The following is a 20,646-nucleotide window of genomic DNA, read 5'->3' as shown; positions in this document are numbered from 1 at the left end:
ATTCATCCAAGCTCAGCACTGCTGCTCCCTCTGCAGGGGCAGTGAGCGTCAGGCGGGGTCCACATAGCTCTCAAAAGGCAACACCAAACCGGGGACACCAGCCACTCTGATGGTTCCTTGCTCCCAAGTGAAATTTTGCTGTATCTGTCATTGTCTCTTGATGTGACCAAGAGTCACCTTCCCTGCCATGTCCTTCCAAGTCCCGTATGCCTGAACCAGGCTGTCTTCATCAATGGCTCAAACAAAGACATACATTTTCACCCTGCTTAAGGGAAGCTTCTCCACACATACTTACCGCATGGAAATCTTCACACATTTCCCTATCTTATCCTGTCATCTAAGCCCTCCACGCTCCTGAATAGACAGATAATTTTAAAAGGGACTCTTCAAATACTCAAAGTGCCTTCAGGATTTCACACACCTCTGTTATTGCTGCGCTCCCAGCAGCTCTCATCTGTGAGCAGTTTGTCTGGTTGGTTTCAGCCAGGTTGTCTGCTCTGGTCTCACTTCTCTTGTTCCTGGGGAGCGAGCCTGGGAGAAGTGTGGCAGCATGTCTAATGAGTGCTGCTGTGCTGTGTCTGGAGGCTTGTCAGTCACAGCCCACAGGCAGCATGCCCAAGTGTAAATTAACCTGTTCCCTGCCTGCCCCACACCTGCCAGATCTGCGCTGCTCAGAGTACTCTGCCAGTGTTCAGCAATTGCACTGCACTAATGGGACAAGAGCTGCAGGGAGAGCCACGGCATTCTATCTGGCTGCCTTCCCCCAGTCTGATTTGAAGTCATGTAAGAGAGAGAGCACAGACTGCTGCATGTCAAAACACACCTCAAGCTGTGGGAGCTGAGCAGGCACTCACTCCTCTGGAGGGAGAAACCTCTGCAGGGAAAGGATGGAGATGTCACCCAATGCAGCATCCCGTCCTCTGTGTACAGATACTGCCTTCAAGTGGGGCTGGGAGAACCACCCATAGCTGAAATCACCCCATACACCTGCTAAGTATCAGCTTCCTGTTACTCACAGCCTGGCTGTATGAAAACCATTTGGGAGTATACATTCCCTGTTACCTATCACTGCTTTTCAGGCAAAATGATTCAGGCATATCTAGGGGTAACTAAGTTGAAAGTGTTGTGGTGTGGAAATGATCTAAACAACATTCATTTTCCACCTTTTGAGTTCTTGACTTTACAAACTTACTAACATATCCTGAAGGTATTTTACACACATGTAATGCACATAAACACACCTGGTAAAGTTGCACTCATCCCCAGACACCGAAATAGAAACTATTGTCCACAAATACACCCAATGCCTCTCCCTTCCACTTGCAACATGCTTGCCATATGGTGTACCCTGCCCTTAGCCTCGTGTAGCCTGACCAATTAAATATAAACTGTTCAAAGGTCCCCAGACAAAAGAGATGTGTCTGCTCAGCCCAGTAAGAAAGGTCAACCCTGTCTAGCCCCCAGGCTTTTGTGTACACAGGCATTCAGGCAGGCACTCCAGCACTGTATGGCTGTACTCACACTGCACGTTGAGCTGCACCAGGGCTTCCCGGGGTCTGATGTTAAATCCATTGTACCTGGCTGTCTGACACTTATAGGTCCCGCTCATTTCTCGGCTCACACTCTCCAGGTGCAGCTTCCCATCATATGTCTCCATTGTCATTGTCCCTGAAGGCATGGGGGCTTCCTTGTCTACCCGGGACCAGATGATGGGCGGCTTCGGCTTTCCCCGAACCTCGCACTGCAGCTCGGCCCTGGAGCCTTCCCGCACGGTGATGGCAGACTGACCCTTAGGGACACTGATTGTTGGTGGAACTAAAAGAGAGACAAGAAGGCAAACATTTTACACTGCGTTTTCAGAAAGTAAGGAAGAGTCTTGAGATGCTTCTGATTGAGTCACACCAACAGCCTTGAACTCCAGAGGTTTCCACTGAACACAGTGCAACTCCTCTATGAACACACTGTCCATGCAAGTTATCCTGCAGGGTCTGGAGCTTCAGGGTGCCAAGGAGGATTCCAGCCTTTCCAACAGTGTGTCCCAATATCAATGCCAAGGGCCAGTTGTATTGGGGCAGACTCCAGCTCCCATCCCTCTGTTCGCAAAATGCTATCCAGCTGCAGGGATAGCATCAAGGAACACAAAGGCAAAAGACTCTTTGATCCATTTCTCAATTTCTCATCAGTGAATTTCTCAAGTGGAACTGCAGTTTTTTGGCCAAAAACAGAAGTCATATCTGCCAAGGTATCTAGATACCTTATCCAAACCAAGACTTAAAGGATAAGTGCTTGTAGATCCCATCTCCCACCCTCTCAGAGGTCCAAGATCCCTGTTTGCTCCTAAACCACAGCAAGGAGTCAGCTCTTTTTAAGTGTCTTTGCTTATTTTACTTTTATTGCATATTGTACTTTTATTATTTATTTTGTTTTTATTGGTGAATGCACTGTGAATTTCTCACACCAATAAACCTCTGCTTATCTGAGTGAGAGATGGGTCCCAGCAAGAATCACTCCTGGCATCCCTTCGAGGTTGGGAGCTCACCCAGCAGAATGATGCCGAGCTGAGGCTAGAGTTGGAGGCACAGTAACATTCAAAAGAAATATCCAGCTATCAACTGACAACCAAAACTTTGCTGATAAACAAAGCTGAAGAGAAATCCAGTGAATACAGGGTACAGAGATGTCAGTGGGAAGAGGCTGACTGTTCACATCCCCAATTCCACCAAGAACCCAGGAAGGGGATTTTTGTGCTAAACCACATGTAATATTGACAATTTATTTGTGCTAGACTTCAGAGTCAACAGTTCAGCTGAGGTAAATATGGTCACAATCTATTCTGAAAGCTCCTTTTTCAGCCCTTCCTGCTGACAGTGGCAACACTTGGATTGACACTTCCATAACTGCAAGGGCCACGTACTTTGTTTCCATTTAAATCAAAATATAGGACTACAGAAGCTGTAACAAGCTGGTCTGACCAACATTAGCTCAATTCAGCTCCAGCAAAGGAGAGTGTGCTATGGTAATTGTACATGTTACAGCCTGCAGCTCTTTATGAACAAATTTAGGATGGATCCAGCCTAATCTCCCTCTGCAGTGACCTCCCTATGCAACACGGAGGCTACATTTTCAATTTGCAGGTCTCCCGTGGGCTGGGGAATCTCATCACACCCTGTCCTGCACGGCGTGAAAGGACGGCAGCACTTTCAGCGCTAACGCTGCCGGCAGCCGCTCACCTGGTGAGCAGCAATTTTCTCCACAGGTAAAGTTGCAAATTGCATTTGAAGCTTTTTTTTTTTTTTTAATTAAAGCTATCACCTTGGAGCTGCTCAGTGGAGGCAGTCACTTTGATGAGCTCAGGTTTTGCTCATTGGGAAACATGGATCCAGTGCTGCTGTCCTCTTGCTCTGATCCTGTGGAGCAAGGTGTTTTATATGGGAATCACATGTTGGAGGTGGCTTGCTGCTGATTATGGGGATGTTGCATGTTGGACAGCCTTGGCTGCTGCATGGAGGGCTGCTCCAGTGGGGATGGCTGTTTTCATTCCCTGGGACACAAAGTGGTCCTGCTGGCCCAGGCTGCCAAAGAGAGGCTTCAAAATGCCCCAGGCTGCCCTCCTTCCCTTCCTCATTGGCAGCATCCACACAGGCACATGGGACTCACTCTCTTCCAGACAGGCACAGGGCAAGCTGTCACCACAGACACCTCCTTTAAGACAGCAACTGGCTGGTGCTTGGACCAACACCTGCACTGTCAGACACTGCCAAGCCCCCTGGTGGAATCATCCCGGGTCTCCTAGCTCTTCACAGCCTCCCACCCTTGCAGTCTTAAACACAACTGCACTCTGCCATCTAGTGATCTTGGGCAAAAAGAATTGTTCGAGGTGGTATCAGCTGTACCAGTTTGGGAAAGCCAATTTTGCATCAGGATTGGTGAGTTGTGTTCCCTGTTGGTATAACAGGGTTGGTGTTGGCTGGCATGGAGAGGTCCTACCTTCCATGGCTGTCCTCAGAAAGGAAGGACCATTCTTCAATGTTGAGTGGATCCATGGCACTGTCAGGGCTCAGTCTCCAGGCTGCCATCAAGAACTGGATGCAATCCTATTGGGAGCAGGCTGGCCCCAGTATTTCTAATGGGAGACAAGGGCTTCCCAAAGCATCAAGATTATTTGCAGCACTTTTTTCTGGGGAGCTGAAGTGAACAGCATCCAGAATTAAGAGTGAGCTCAGCCTGGCCTGTGATCCAGCACAACCAGGGACTGAAAAGGTGCAGGTCACCTTCTGTGAAGGTGCAGGTCAAAATCTGTTGACAGCTGACTCCCCTGAGGAGTCTTCCGTCAGATTACTAATGCAGTGTTTTTTGTACTGCACCCTCATGGTCCTGGAAAGGCAGCACAATGACATGGATGAAATGGAGAGCACAGCTGGACCCATCACTTCTGCAGAAACAGAAAGACAGCCCTGAGACTCTATATTTTAGTCCCCAGCATGACTGACAAACACTGACATATTTGTCCAGTCCTCACAGGGCCATGGGGTGAAGCTCGGACCCTGATGTTAGGGGGGAGGCATTTATAACACTGACAATCCTACAGAGAGGGCCCAAGAAAGACTGCATTTTCAATCCAGTAAACATTAAAAATCTTCACAAAAATTGTATCCTGGACACAATGCCAAAGAAAAGAAAGAGCAGCTTTCTTTCTCTTTTACTCTCTTCTAAGCAAAGGGACACTCGAAATTTGCTGAAATACCACCACTTCTTCCTTCCTTCACAGTGTGGAGGTTTGTTTGAACAATCACACTGTAAATCTGCCTCTGTAGCTGGAGTGCACTTTGGACTTTTCATAGGGAGAAAACATAAAGGAAGATCTACTTGGTACATAATACATCTGACAGATAAGTTGTAACTATTACCTATCTCCAATCTGAGCCAAGTGCTTGCCTAAGGATGTAAGACCTTTCTCCACTAGCATTCAAGATATGCACGTGAAGCTCTTCAAAAAAAGCCAGTAGCACAGGGCTGTGGGGCAGCCAGTGATGCCAAACACTCTTCTGGGATCCCCATCTGCCAGAGGGAGCTCACCTGTCTCTGAGGAGATGTTCACCTCCACACTGAGGTCAGGAATGGGTGCTCCCTGGAAGGTAGCCACACACAGGTAGGTGCCATAGTCACTGAATCTCAGGTCAATAATCTCCAAGCTGCAGGTCACAGGTGGGAGCTCGGGGTCGTTGCGGGTGATGAGCAAGCGGTCTGAGAACCTGGCTGGTTTTCCATTCTTGTACCACGAATAGACAACCTTCTCCTGGGGGACAGCATCTACATGGCATGAGAGCTTCAAGTCCTGCCCTAACTGGATGGTCTCGCTCTCTTTGATCACATCAGGAGTGATTTGGAATGTGGCATTCTTCATGGCTGAGATGAACAGAAGTGCAAAACTAGTTAGGGATATCAAAGTACCTCACGTGGGACAGGAAAACTTGTTCTTTGCTCCTCAGGAAGGCAACATTTTCATGCAAAATCTGCCCAAAGACCTCTCCCACTTATGTTCCCACAAAATGCCCCAAGGGACCTCACATTTGGCACTCTGGGATCATCCAGTTCAGGACAACACTACAGCCCAGGATGAACCTGCTAACGGTGCTTGCACAGCCGTTGGTCTGGGAGCAGAGAAACTTGCACAGGCACTTCTCCAGAATATTAATTACTACTAAATATCACATCCACCCTCAGCTGTACAAGAACAGCCAGGAGGAATGCAATTCCCCCAGTCCCTGAAAACACATGCTCAGAGAGAAACAGCAACTTACACCGCACCAGCAGGTTCACAATCTTCTTTGCCGGGTTCCCCACATTGTTGATGGCCGTGCAGTTGTAGTAGCCCGAGTCCTCCACGCGGATCCTCCAGATGGTGAGGTTGCCTCCTTGCACAAGGCTGTTGGGAGGCATTGGGCCAGGAGAGTGGGACCAAACCACTTCTGGCTGTGGGTCACCGCCTGTCAGAGAGCACTGCATGGTGATGTTGTCACCAGGGTTGACCACCAGAGTCTCATTGACAGACAGCTTCAGAGCAGGTGGGGCTGGAAAAGCACAAAGAGGGACACTTCAGAGGTTGAGAAAGACTCATCCACTTGCCTGTGCACAGCTTCATACTTGGTATGATTTGTTCTTGTTGATGGCTGGTTTGAGTAGGGACAGCTGGAAAGATCTATTAATTGATTACGAATATGAGGTGTTTGTGCATCTAAAGTATGATCATTATCATATCTTTGAATGAGAACACTCTGCTCTTTTATGGCTAGGAAGCAGAGCAGGCAGAACCTCACACTGCCCCAGAAAGCACTCTGCCAGTAGTGCTTAGGATTGGGGCACAAAGCAGCTATGACATTTTATCAGTGCTCAGTGCAGGTTCTCTATGGCTTTAGGATGCAGGTCAGAAGAAAAGCCTGATAAACCCACTCTGCACATATAGGGGTGGCAAACAGGCAAAATTTGGCAGTGAAAAACCCAAGGCCTGAAGTTTCAGGCCACTGAACAACTGCAGCCAGGTGTAAGGGCAATGGAAACCTTTGCAGTCTTGATGGAGAAGTGAAGGAGAAAGGATAGCCTCAAAGGAGCCTGCTTGAGCCCAAGCACTGCTTGTGCTCAAGGACAGCTGGCATTAAACCACTCCTCTCATTCAGAGTTCCCATCCCAAGAAGCAAGCTTTGGGGAAAGTCTAGAATTTAAAAAAGCTTTCCTCTGCTATCCCATGATATGCCTCCCTATCTTTCACACCCAGCTAGATGTCTTTGAGAGGCAAAGGCTTTGCCAAGCAGATAGTCCTTGCAGCTTGGAGACTGATATGGAGGACCAGGGTCTGTCTGCACCCTAACAGACCATTAACAGCAGCTCTGAACTGGCTCTTCATCTCCTTCACTCCTCAGGGGTTTAATATGCTTTTCTGTACACCCGGGAGCCATCACAATCAGAGCAATTCACATTCTGCTGAGTTGAGACTGATTCAAAGCATCTACACAACCTCTCCTTTAAATGCCCTAGTACCTGTTTTTTGCTTTTGTTTTATTTTATTTCTGCACCCTTCTCACTACAGCACCATCCAGGAACTGATCCAAAATCCTTCCCCTCGTGTTCTCCCTTTCATTCCATGAAAAGCCTCTATAAGCACTATGACTGGCTCCATCCAGACAGAGCTGAGAAAGTAGCAGTCCCCAGCAAAAAAACAGGGAGTATGTTTTAAGTAACAGCCATAATAATGCAAAATAAGACATTGTTCCATATTCATGAAGCCTGATTTAACAGCATCATTATTTCTGCCTCTTCTCTCCCTGGACCCTGTGTTAATGAGCTGTGCTGGATTTGTGTTGGATCTCTGAATTACAGCCCACACAAACAAGGCAAGGAGGACTCTCCTCTCCTCAGCACCGGTGCCATAATTTAGTAGCACAACTACTGCCATACTGGGATATTGCTTTGGTGTACTGAATATAATCTCCTCCCTGGCCACTGCACGTGCCATTTGTGTCAGAGGGGGCCAGCTATGCCTAAGGAAGAAGGTGGCTCTTCTGCTACCTCCTCTAGCCATTTTGAAGCCAGTGGCTGGAGCCTTTGAATTTTGGAAGGCCACAGCCTGAACTCAAAGAGACTTTGTCAGATCTCTTTGCAGGAGTCTTGTAAATAGTGTGCAAGGGTTAATAAGGCTTATTAAATAGCAAAGGAAGGATTTGTACGTCCTCACCAAGCTCCAGATGGTTTCATGAGACACTATGTAGCCCAGAAACACAACAGCTCAACTCACCGTGGTTGGGCAGGACACATTCCTGTCACTAACTCAGTGCAGCTGACACCAAATAGCTGTTCCTGCCCTCGGACATTGAACTGGTCTGAGGTTCACAGTGCACAGACAAACTGGCAGATGCAGCATCTTGCCTGGGAATCTCCATCCATCCCTGTCAGAGACAGAGAAAGCCTGAGACCAGCCCATGTCCAGAGAGAAGGTGTCAGAGCTGGGCAGCACAAACCAGAGGTCCTGCAGATTCTGGTTAAGATTTAGGGGTTTTGCAGGTTTAGGGTTGGAGATGCAAATATCTGGCCCACACTCATCTTGCCCAGCTCTGGCAAAATGTTGAAAAAGTGACATGTTGGTGCAAGCACTGCATGAGGGCAGGCTGTGTGTGCACACATGAACGAGGCAGGGAAACTGCAGATCTGCCACCTGCCACAGCTCCAGGCAGCACGCTCCCACGACATGCTCCAGAATGGAGCCTCGGCTGTGGCAGCCCGCGTGGGCTACCACTCCCCACTCCCACTCCCGTCAGCAGACAGAGGTTAACAGACTGCAGACATTGTTATGCAGGAGATGATTCTCATTTATTTGTAACCTGTGGCAATTCCTTTTGTTCTTGGCTCAGAAAACCTGCTGGCGGAGTCTGCCGAGCAGCGAGGGGACCATTAAAAACAAAGAATCGCTTTCAATTCCCTTTGAAGTCCAATTTGCTGCAGTAAAACTGCAGGAGAATTAACCAGCTGGGCTGCTTAATTTTGCAGAAATTGAGGCAGGGGGAAAAGTCAGGCTGACCCTGCTGGAGCAGGAGATGGCAGCCTGGTGGTGAGCTGGACCTGTGGCTCTGTGGACCCAGCCTGCTGCTCTGGAGCCAGGCAACAGCAGCAAAACAGAGAGGAAGCAGGGACATCTCCTTCCCACTAAGGTTGCAGACAAAGAACCCATTCCCTGCTGCAAGGCCCAAGCTGCTGAGCAGAGCTTGGGACAAGTCCATCTCCTTACCAGAGACTATGATCTGCCCGAAGGACAGTGAGGAGCCAGCTGAGGAACAGCAAATGAGCTGAGGAGATCCCCCTGGCCTGACCTGACCTGACCCACCAATTCACCTCAAGGTCTGCAGTGCCTGGACTATAAATATTTAAGAGAGAGAAATTTCCAAGCATTTCAGCACCCTTTGGGCCCCTCTCAGTTATAAAGGCAAAGCCATCCTGAATGAAGCTGCTCAGGATTCTGGGCACAGCCAGGTCTAGAGAAACTGTGAAAGCACAAGAGCAAGGGGAACAGAAAAGACGTAGGCAAAATAGGAGAGAATTAAAGAATTTCATTTAAATATTTCCTCACCTATGCACAATACTACCTACAGGGCAAGTAACCCATATAATATTTCATGTTAAATATAGCCATGCTATTTAACATAAACCCTGCTCACACTGCAATGCCAGCTTCATTTTCTCTGCCAACTTTTAATACAATTTGCTAAGAACACATTTTCCATGGCCCTTTGAGCTTGTAGTACCAGGCTCCACTGTAACTATGTATAAATATGCATTTATAATTTAAAAAACAGGAGAAAAAAACCCTAGATAGATGTGCTTAAGAAGCTGGTGTAAATTGAGTCATATCACTGACTTGTCATCAAGTACAATCTGAGAATACATTTTCCCCATTCACTTAGTACAGGGCCTGGATTGAAATGAGGAGTAGTTTCCCTGTGCTTGGGCTGGCAGGGGAAGTGGACATAAAGAGAAATTTGATTTTCTAACTCTTCAAAGGTAAAGGTACACGGGGAAGAAGAGCTGTATAAGATCCCTTTCTTCATCATGAACAGAAGATAAGTTTTTAAAGGAAATATTTCAACATTTGCTACACTCTCATCCTAAGAGAAATTCAGCTAATAGGGTGAATTGTTTGAGACATGTTTAGAAATCTTACTACAAAGAGAATACTTTTTTTCCGACATTAGCTAAAATTCACTTTCTTAAGCTCATTATTTTTCTTCTTCCTATATAAAATGAGGCAACTATTGTTCAGCATCTTGGAACTCAACTCAGATCAATAAACATAATTTAAATGGTATCAACAGTATCCTGTCAACAGTTAACAACATCAAAAAAAGTTCTGTTTCCACTGCACAAAGATGACACAAGGGATGCAAACTGCTTTGTGTTACATTAGAGAGGTGAATAATTCAAACAGTTGCAATGCCTTTCTCTCTGATCATAGAATACTCCAGGGCTGGAAGCAATTTCCTGACATTTACTTATTATTTGCAAATATTCAACACACTTGGGAGCTTTACAGGTGGGGATTTTTTATTGTGTGTGTGATTTTGGTTTGGGTTTCTTTAATGGACAGGTTGCAATCAAGTGCTTGCCAGTATTTGATACATGACACTCAGTTATCGTTCACTTACTGCACGTCAAGCAGGCGGCACCAAAGTGAATCTGCTCACAGCTGGAGGTGCCCTCAAGCACTGCCAGTATAAATATGAGTGTAAAATGTATTTTTTGGGAAGGCACTGGAGATGTATGCTTTCCACAAACACTGGCACCAGCGGAGCCTGTTACCTGGGAGGTGCTTAGAGCACAGCCTGGCAAACTAGGCTTGGAGTTACACATGGATGAATTATTTGTAAGAACTCCTGCAGCACTGCCCCACTCCAGACTGCATGGAATCTATTTTTAAAGTCACTTAGAATTATAAATAAATAAAACAGTGTATGAATTAGAAGCTACATAGTGCCTCAACACCTACACGTAGTCTGTTTTAATGATCTCATGGCAGGCCTGGCCACATGCAGCGCTACAAGAAACCAGAGCAGCCCTGTCCACAAGACTTCCATGTGAAGGATTTGTAATCCCAGCAGCCACGTAAACAAGGTCGAGGTGCTGCAGGCCCTGGACAGAGTGCTGTGTTACCCTCCTGGGAGAGTAATAGCTGTTGAGGAGGTGAAGGGTCAGGGGGCTGCAGGGACCCTTCCTGTTCCCTCTTACCTGTGGTGTTTGTGAGCTGGAAGGTGATGGATTTGTCAGGGATGCTGCAGACATTGCGGACAGACACCTGGCACGTGTAGCTGGCATAATCCTGAGGTCGAAGGTTCTTCAGCTTCAGGACTTTGGTTTCACCCTGGGATTTGGGAAAAATAGGGGCAAGAAAAGACACAGGTGTCCAAAGCACAGATCATCATTCCAAGCCCATATCCTGTCCCAAACTTTACAGATTACCAGCAGCTCTCATGAAAGCCTTAGGGAACTGTGCAGATTTCAAGTCCCCCACAGCTCTATACAAAGGAGACACAAAATGTTTGCAGTGGTCATTTCACCTCTAGGGTTTCACAAAACACCCAGCAACTGACTGACATGACCTGACAGCACTGCCAAACAGGTCTGGGCATAATTTCTCATTAACTACTGCCAGAAACATCTTGTAGAACATGACAAACCTCAACCATCGCAGAACAGACCCTGAGATCTAACTCGGATGTGTCAGTAGGAACCCAAAGGAAGTCACTGGGGACTCAACATTGCCATACCAAAGTAAATCAGAGCAGATTGAGGCACTAATACTGGCCTAAATATGACAAGTTCAACAGTTATGCTCTAGAAATCTGCAGTACAGGAGGGAAAAAAAATCAGAGAAATAAGCAAAGAACTTCCAAAACTTTCTGATGCCTCTTCTCCAGATTCTAATCTCATTTATGCTGATGTAAATCCAGAGTGACTGCAGAGACTTTGATAGCCTTTTCTCATTCTAAGGTAACAAATAAAATCACTGCCTGCACTCCATTAGTTACTGGCTTGTTACAGAAACAGAATCAACTCGTTACATTAACGACAGACGTGTTCTGTAGAGTTTTATTTATGGAATGCAGAAAGCTCTGAGAATCATCCTATGGTTTGCACACCCTGCAACTCGTACGTCTTCTGCTGACAGCTTGTTGCTGTTGTTCTCCTTGAATTTGTCTAAATCTCTTTTGAAGAAACCATTCCATAACTGCCTGCAAGTGTGAGGAGGTGTCAGCATGACAAATCTTCCTGAGGACAACCTCAAGGGACTGGACAATGAGCTCAGGAATGCTAATATGCAGAGAACGAGGATGTGGAGTGAGTAAATTAGAATGATAAAACCTAGGGCACCGATAACACAAGAGAGTCCTGTCCACTGAGAATTGCTGTTATGCCACACAAATTATGGCATTTACAATATGCACTTCATCTACAAACTTACAGGGTCATATGTATCTCCTGTTTATTGATTAGTGAATTTAGGTATATGGGTATAAACCATCAGTGTAAGTAAGTTTTAAAAAGCTTAAACAGTGAAATCTTGTTTTTAATGTAAAAGCCTATTCAAACCTGACACTGATAGAGGTTTATCTCTAAGACAACACTGCAAACTCCAGTGAAGGGTACTTTGTTAAACATTCCAGCCAGATTTTTCCCCTTCCAACAGTGCTGCAGAGGTGTGTTTTTGTTAACTTCAACTCTTACCAACCCAAACTTACAGGCTTGTGCTGGTGTTAAGGAGAGGACCACAAGGGCATGCCTGTCTGAGCACAGCAGTCCCAACACCCTCTTTTAGAGCTGGGAATGACCCATCATGTCAGGAGCATTGCCTGACAGGAGCTGCAGCATGCTGGGTCATTTAAACATTAATGCTGCAACATGGTGAATTTTTGCCAGATGTCTTGTTTAGCTAGAGAAAATATCCCAAGTCCTAAGACATCCTCTCATTAGGCAATGTCTCCCGTTAATTACACTGAGCCTAGTGAAAACTGGAAGAGCCCATGGTGGCTTCCTCCAAGGCCAGGGATGTCCTAGTTGGGAGCCACATAGCACACAGACAAAGCTGTCTTCAGGGCCTTCAGCAGCGCTGACCTACAGTGTTTCTGCAAATCTGCCACTAACCAGCAGCTCTCTCCTCCCTCCCTCCTCATCCCCCTGAATATTTCCATTTGGATGCCCATTTCCACGACCTACAGAGATGGCGTGTTTCAATAAAATATGAACATGACTACATTAACTTAAAGGTTGCCTGGGGCATTACTCAGAAATCAAACTCAGCCAGAATGTGCTCTGGGCCCAGCTTTGGGAATGCAGGAAGGTGCTTGGGATGAAGCAGGAGCCCTGGGGAGCTGCCCTTTCAGCCCTCCCTTCCCACCCATCCCTGCCATGTGCTCCCTAGCAGCCTTGCTGCAAGTACTGGGGCTGATTAGCATCTAAAGTACATTCAGCTCCTGAGCTCAAGCTTAGGATAGCATGCTCAGAGTGCCCCAGCAAAAGAAAAATTCCCTTCCATCCCCCATTGCATTGGCTGGCTAATTACTGTGAAGAAAGTGGTGTTTACAGGGAAAACCTGTTGTGCAGGGCAAGTCCAACACAGGCAAGCAAGAGAAGGTGAAAAGACATGGACACCTTGTCCTAGGACAAGTCAGGAAGTGCCCAGGCATTGGGCTCCCCATTACTTGTGGCCACTAGAAGAACTCATGGATCCCACAGCAATGCCTGCCATTTGCTCACACTGCTAAAGAGGAAGCCCTTCCCTAATATATGGAGCCTGGGCACTCAGTTAAGGAAAAAAAAAAATTAGTGATGGGAGATAGAGGAAATCCAATCTTGTGATTTTTTGGATCTTAGTCTCAGCCATCCAACAGCTTCATAACCTCAGTAGGAGAGCTGTGTCACTGCTCTCAGGGACGGTGATAAAAAGGGAAAGGTCCTCCTAGGCCAGACTCCCTCCTACTGCTCTGCTCCTCTTGTACCCTGGGAATTTGCACACAGAAGGAAGGTCTACCTGCCCTTCTGGAGGCAGCACTCCTTAGAGTGGCCTGCACCCTCTCCCCAGCATCATAATCCATGCAGGGAAGGAAACACCACCCACCACAGGTCCCTGCATCAGCAAGACCCTCAACACAAGTTGGCAGAGGTTTGCTTATTTTCACCTGTGTGTAAAGGGGTTCGTAGATGTCCACACCATTGTCCTGACTGTGAGAAAGTGTCTCAGCTCCCCGTTTCCAGATGAAGCGAGCTGGGGGGTTGGAGTTGACTGTGCAGCGGAGGAAGACGGTCTTCTCCTGGTAGAAGCTGCCACGTACATCACTGATGGTCTGGTGAACGGTGAGAACAGGTTCATCTAGATCTGCAAGGGAGGTAAGGAGGGTCGCAGCCATTGTTAGCAAAGCTTGGTCTGCGTGTACAGCCTGCAGAGCAGATGATGCTCCAGGTACCACTGAAGAGAGGGTAAGGTCCCACACATCTGGCTGATGGCAACTGCTGATTTAAGAGCAGTTTTACTACCTGAGGGCAGGTAGTACAACCAATATATAAAGGGAACACACAGGAGAAGCCGGAATTCTCCCGCTCACCACACAAACCTTCAGAGAATAGAAAGCAGTCTCTGGTTTGCAGAGCCCCATGCAGTCCTCAAAAAACCCCACCTGCCTGCCACATGTGTCTCAGAGCAGTGGGCTGCCTCATATTCCTCAATGGTACCCCCCTACAGAAAATCACTACTTTCTACTTCAGTGAGAGGATCCCAGGAAGTTCTGTTCCATCATAATTTCTCCATCCTCTAGTTTCCAAATCGCTCCTGCAATCATGGGGCTAAGCCCAGGTCTGTGAGATGTCCATACAAATGACATGACAAACCTTCAAGACAAGGAATGAAACAAAAATCAGAACAAGATCAAGGAGCTGAGTTGGAAAGTCATTTAGAGCAAATCTCATGAGGAATCACAGTAACGTGAGATGCAAAACACTGTAATAGGTATGCATAATTTCTCTCTCTTCCTATTAAATATCCTCCATGTATTTTCTTCAAAGTCTGTATCAACTGTCCTTTGGCAGCTTCCAGTCACTGCAACACCATTACCACTCCCTAAACTGATTAGATTATTTTGTTCTCTTTTTTTACAGAAGATGCTCCTTTCAATTCTCTTATTGTACCTGCACCAGACATGCAGCTACCATGACTGAATCAATGGTTATCAGTGGCCACATTTGCAAGGACAGAAGCAATAGCCTGGCAGGAAGAGGATTTTCTCCATCCACACAGAGCATACTGCCCCCCTACAACTGCCCACCTGTTAAAAAGGGATGATTTTCTCGGAAGTTACAGCAGATATCAATGTTTGAACATCAAGGTAGCATGGGTGACACCTCACAGGCAGTGGATCTTTCTCCTCATAAAACCACTCTGAGACTGAGTTTAAATGTAAAGATCTCTTTTGACAAGAACTGGCACTGTAAAATGGAAGTCAGTCCCCGTGTCTTCAAGTATGTCTATAAGGCACCTTCTAAGCTCAAGTTGAAGCAATTCTATATTTTCAGGAGCGTTACGACCCCATTTCCAGCTGCAAGGAAACCAAGGTACTTGTACCCAGTATCCTCTTGTGCTGCCAGCATGATCCTCTGCACATGCTTAACATGCTCATCACCTCCTGCCCTCCCATGCCACCTACTTTTCACAATATTTTATTTTACAGATTTGTAAGTTTGGAGATCTGACTTCCAGAAAAGAAGAGGGAAGCAGGGATGAGTTTCTGCTAACATGTCATCCAAACAACGTATGCTCTCTGCTGAATCACAAGTATCAACTTGTGGGTTTGCATCTTTTAACGAGTTGTATGCTCTGCAGACAGCAATTGTTATGCGACCTGAAATTTGTCTGACTGACCATAGCTCAGAGATATGAGTAGAGCTGTTAATGGAATAATGACAAGAACAAAATATATCCCAGCAAAAAACCTCCACCAACTAAAAAACAATCACAGCTGAAGGAAAACATATGCAGATGGAAAAAAGTCTCCTCTCCATACAGTACTGTCTTCATGTGGCCACAGGATGACTGAACATCAAATTCTTTTGGACCAGGACCTTTTGGACCAGAGTACAACCTCTCCTCTTTTCCTCGTTCTTTGTCTTTAACCTTACTTTATTTGGTCAAACTTCACATGAGTGACTGTAGCTACCATCCTTCTGAGACTGTTTCTCAGCAGGTAAAACACTTGCCTTACTAAGTGAAAAAGCAGCTCACTGTTCCAGTCTCCTGGCTCCCAGCTACTCCCCACACAGAAAACACCACCTTCTTTCTGGTTGCTAAAACTTTCCTCCTTTGAATTCTTCAGCCTTCTTTTGTAAAAGTCAGCTCTAGGTCTAGCCCTCCTGAGAAAAGCTAAAATAAGACCTATGACAATGTGTACGTCCTTGATGTATGAGTATCGCCACTGATGTCAGTGAGCTGCTCCAATGATAAATTTGGCCCAAGGCTGTTCATGGAGATGATCACATGGGATGTTTCACGCACAATAAAAGCTTGTAAACATTCACTCTTTTCTTTTCCTTACCTTCTCTCTCTCTCCCACATGGAAATCCTCAGAAGAGCAGCTGCCCCTCTGCCAGTACCCAACCAATACGTTTAAGCCTCACTGATGCCCACTCGGGGCAGAGGAATGTTATGCTACATGGGTTGGTGTTTCCAGTTTAATATCCTCTTGGCACTAACGATGCTCTCTGCACAACTTCACTGCCAAACACTAAAAGTATGACTGAGGACTAGCAGCAGCTGTCAAGGACACCAAGGTACACATGAGAGTGATTACTTACCTCAAACTACAAAATGGGATGCAGGAAAAGAAGGGGTTTGTTTTCAAATTCTGCTTCATTCAGCTGAGGGTTGCCTGGGTGAGCGTTCAACAAAAACTGTGGCTTTTCCCATGTGTTCCCTTGTACCTACTGCAAATACTAGCAGAAAATAGTCTCTTCTCCCCAAAAACCAAGTGAGCAGAACAGAGGTGCAGTACCAAGTCCATCTGCAGAGTAGATGTTAGTATGAGAAAGCCCTTGGCCACCCCACTAGCCCCACAGTTCTACAGGTCAGAGCTGCATGAGGGACAACAGGACACTACATCACTCTAGCTCCAGCCTGCACCGCGGGAGCACCCTCAGGGCATGAAGAGATTTCATGGCACAGTCCTGTTCCTAGAGATGCTGGCCCTGGCAAGGTGTCACACTGAGCCTTGAGAAAACCAAGTATCCTTTGCAGTGGAGAGTTATCATACGCCTCCACTACGTGTAGGAGAAGAAACAGGCAGAGAAGCCAAGTAGATCTAGGGTGGGTGCCAGAACTTTTCTAAACACAGTGATGCAATGCCAATGAAAAAACACTCATCCTATCCACAGTGGCTGCTGTTGAAGCAATCTATTTCCACAGCCTATATAGGATAGTGCCCACACTACACTACTCCAATAAAGGGTAGGGCAAGGAAGGAACAGATGGGAGCTACTCCCAGCCATACAGTACGTCAGCTGGATCGTGAACCTGCCAAAAGCTAAGGATGCCCAAGTCTGTGGCACATTTTGTGAGAGCCACATCACAGCTGGGCTGGACAGCAGGACTAAAAGAAGCAGTCAGGCAGCAGCTGCTGTCAGCAAAAAGGTCTGCCCAGACTCCAGGCACGTACTAGGGTTTTGGAGGTTGTTCCACTGACAGACAACCACAGTGCCCCTAAGCTCAGAAGGAAGGAGAACATCTAGAAGGAATGTAGAACAGCTCATGACAGATTCGGGGACAGATTCAGCTGCTTTTTACAACTTTTTTTAGCATCAACCTCTTGCCTTCTCAAACAATATGAGTGAGGAGAGGGATTTGGTGTTAGTTGGGCTGAAGAAAATTGGAATAGTGGATAGTCAAGGACAATGTAATGGTAACCTTCTCCAAGAGGGCAAAACAAGTTGCCTAGGCATTAAGTCTTGTATTTCTCCCATTTGGGCCTTATGGAGCAAGTTTAGTTTCCCTCCCTTTTGATCACAGCAACCCAAGAATAAACACTAAGTCCAAGAAACAAACATTAAGAGAAACCCTCAAAACTTGAAGGCCAAGGTGGAAAACCACTAGCAGCATCTCCAGGACTCAAGAAGGATGGGTACCAAGCAGAGAAATGTTGAGTCACCTTCACATTCACCCTTATCAGCTGCATTCCAGAGTTTTCAGCTCTGTTTCCATCATGCTACAGAAGTAGCAATGCTGGGAACAGGACACTGGTTTCAGGAATGCCCCCAACATCCGGGGCACTACCAGCTTCAAGAAACATTGCTTTCTTCAAGCTCTGTCAGCTTCAAAATGAAGACAAACAAAGCAGAAGCCACTCCCAGTGCTACATCCCGGACAAGTGCTAGGGAACCCTGTCACTGTTGTCAGACATCACAACACCTAGATAAGAATGAATCATAACGACAGCAGAGCTGTATTTTGCAGGGATCGATCTATCTCCTACTCAAAACAGACACTGGGGAGACCACACCAGTCCCTCTGCTCCCGGATCAGGTGCACGTGGTCCTAGGGCAATGCAGCTCCCTGCTGGCCCCGCAGCGAGACAGAGACATGCAGTAGAACTGTGGGAAGGTCGGGGCTGCCGCTAAACGACTTACACTGCACATCTACTCGAATGGACTTGATGGCAGGGACCCCAACCCCATTTTCTGCTTTACAGTAATAGCGGCCCCCCTGCAGCCTTTGGATCTTCTCAATCCGAAGGGTCTCGTTAAGCACTGACGTCTCTTGGAATTTGTCCGACGCGCTGCCAGCAGTTTTGGTCCATCTCACCTGCATAAGAAAAACAAAAGAAATGAAATCAGGGACACCAAACAGAGATCCCAGTATTCAGCAGAACTCCCTTTGTTGCTCTTCCCCCTCTTCCCTAGCTACTTCCATAAAGAGGTCCTTCAGCACTGCCAGACTTGCCAAAGCTCAGGTGCTGATCTCAGTATGCCTCAGAAGCCCAGCCGCTGATTCTGGTCCACTGCCAATCCCCATGTCCAAGAGCCCAGGGTAACCCCTCAATTCACCCAGACACACACTGCATGTTTGCCACTCCTGCTCTGATCCTGCAAACCCAGCAGCTTGTTCAGTTTTATGCCACCATTTGCACAGCACAGGACTTTCAGTGTTCAGCCTTGAGACCCCATGTGGCTGGTAGGCCACGACACTACAGCAGACATTGGCTCACAGCTACAGAGCTTTTACTGCAGTCCACACTCATCTTCTTCTGGACAGGAAGGCTATTTCTACTTTTTGCTTTTCCAAGAGTGAGAAAAGGCAGCCGCTATTTGACTCTTTCCCCTCTCCCATTGGGAGCCCCTTTGTGTTTTATTTTTGCAAGTCATTCTTTCGCAGCACACAAGATTTTCCTCTGTTTTTAAAGATACAGGGAAAAAAAAGAAAACTCCTTCAGATTTCAAGCCATCTTTTTATTTGTTTGTCCTTATGTTACATGTCTCAAGATCCTGGCTTGAAGGGGCAACAGAGCTGCATGGCATTTCATGGTGAATGGTGGCAAGATGACAGCAATCCTGAAGACTGAAGGGTTTCTCTTTTGTCTGGAATGAGATACAGCCCTCACAGCAGAAGTACAAGCTTCCCCCTTGTTTGTGCACTCCACACAATGAAAGAGAAAGATGGCTTTTCTCAGCCCATTGGTTTTCTATATCTGCAACCTCCCTTCTAAAGGCTGCTGACTGCTGGCCTCCTACACTGGGACAATTTAGACTCTGGAACTGAGATCCAGCAAGATCAACCAGAAGAAAGAAGAGACACTTTTATTCAGCATTGGCCATAGATAAGACAGACCAAATACCTTGGCTACTCTTCCAGACTTTGCCCAAAACTCACTGACATCACCTGATTGGTGCTGATGCTCTAGAAGGAGCAGGGGTGTCTACATCCCCTCCCAGAGTACCAGGCTGAGCAGATATTTGGAGCTATTGACCATGGATTTATTCAGCCTTTGTGAAATTGTCTGAGAGCTCCAAGACTTTTGGAGTCTCCTGCTTTGAAGGACACTTCAGCAAGCTCTTTAATCTTCTCAATCACAATCTCATTTTAGTATTTTGGCCACATTTTCATGCTTTAATGACTGGCTGATAGAAAGGGAAAGAGAAGATTAAAAAAAGGTTAGGATAAGAGCTTAGCTGGGGAAAAAATCAATCCATTAGGAGAGAGGGCAGAAATAGGATCCATGTCACATTTTATATGTGCAGGTTCCAGTCTACATGGCCATGCCTGGTTCTAGGCTCTGGTGTCCCCTGTGCAGGGGGACAAATGACAAACCAGAGTATTGCCCATTAGCATGCTGTCTGCAACAGGCTCTGCTCCAGAAATCTCTCTAGCTACTCAGGCTCAAATCCCTACAACCTGCCAGGACCTTTCCATGCATTCAACAACCTTAGGCAAGGCCACTGCTACCAAATTCCCCATTTCTGATGCACACAGGTATCATTTGCCTATCACTGTCGCAGGCCTAGGCTGGTTGTTTTTACTGACTTGGCTCAGGTAATTTTCTTTTTATTGTTTCCAGGATATTTTGATGGGAAAACCATTTCAAATCCTCACTTTCGTCATCACCTCGCTGCCAAGCAGCTCCTCACAAGCAAGTCCCCAGAGGCATCAACTGGCATGAGAAGATGCATGGCTTCTTGCCACAAGTATCTCTGGCAGGACTGAGGAACAGGGCTGAGGCACATACCACAGGTGGCTCCCCTGAGTGTATTCTGCACACCCAGCCTCGCAGTGTGCACCAGCTGCCACTCCTACCACGCTCTGTCCCAGAGCTGGCAGACCCATGCCCTAGGCCAGTACCTCTACAGACACCTCCACACCAACACTGAACTGCTCAGCTTGAGTATCTGAGGGGTGCTGAGGTGGCTGCACGGGCCTGAAGCTGTGCAAACCTCTGGGCACCCCAAGTAAGGACTGCAGCCATCAGCCAAGCTCAGCTTTGCACCTCCCCAATGGACTGTGTCTCTGACCACAGCACGGATGTGTCCAGTGCTGCAAGTCTGACTCTGCCTTTGCCTCTGCTTGGTGGCCACAAAGCA

General features: G+C 46.9%; 1 protein-coding gene across 7 annotated transcripts in view; it reads right to left on the bottom strand.

Annotated features, from left to right (window-relative positions):
• MDGA1 (MAM domain containing glycosylphosphatidylinositol anchor 1) overlaps positions 1-20,646 on the bottom strand; it is a 174,549-nt gene that overhangs the window by 105,095 nt on the left and 48,808 nt on the right. For 5 of the 7 annotated variants that reach the window (XR_010359290.1, XM_064414574.1, XM_064414576.1 and 2 more), the window contains exons 4-9: positions 18,202-18,376; positions 13,716-13,912; positions 10,768-10,900; positions 5,802-6,071; positions 5,077-5,406; positions 1,522-1,815 (exon numbers count right to left, since the gene is read on the bottom strand). Coding sequence is in view for 6 of the 7 variants with exons in the window: in XM_064414574.1 (XP_064270644.1) it covers positions 1,522-1,815; positions 5,077-5,406; positions 5,802-6,071; positions 10,768-10,900; positions 13,716-13,912; positions 18,202-18,376 (1,399 nt within the window). In the remaining variant the exon portion in view is untranslated. The remainder of the gene's footprint in view (positions 1-1,521; positions 1,816-5,076; positions 5,407-5,801; positions 6,072-10,767; positions 10,901-13,715; positions 13,913-18,201; positions 18,377-20,646) is intronic. The other 2 variants (XM_064414577.1, XM_064414578.1) reach the window with 1 other exon arrangement.

Source organism: Passer domesticus, chromosome 3 (assembly GCF_036417665.1).
Source record: "Passer domesticus isolate bPasDom1 chromosome 3, bPasDom1.hap1, whole genome shotgun sequence".
Taxonomy (NCBI): Eukaryota; Metazoa; Chordata; class Aves; order Passeriformes; family Passeridae; genus Passer; species Passer domesticus.
The sequence above is the reverse complement of the archived record's forward strand: the minus strand, read 5'-3'. Positions and strand labels throughout refer to the sequence as shown.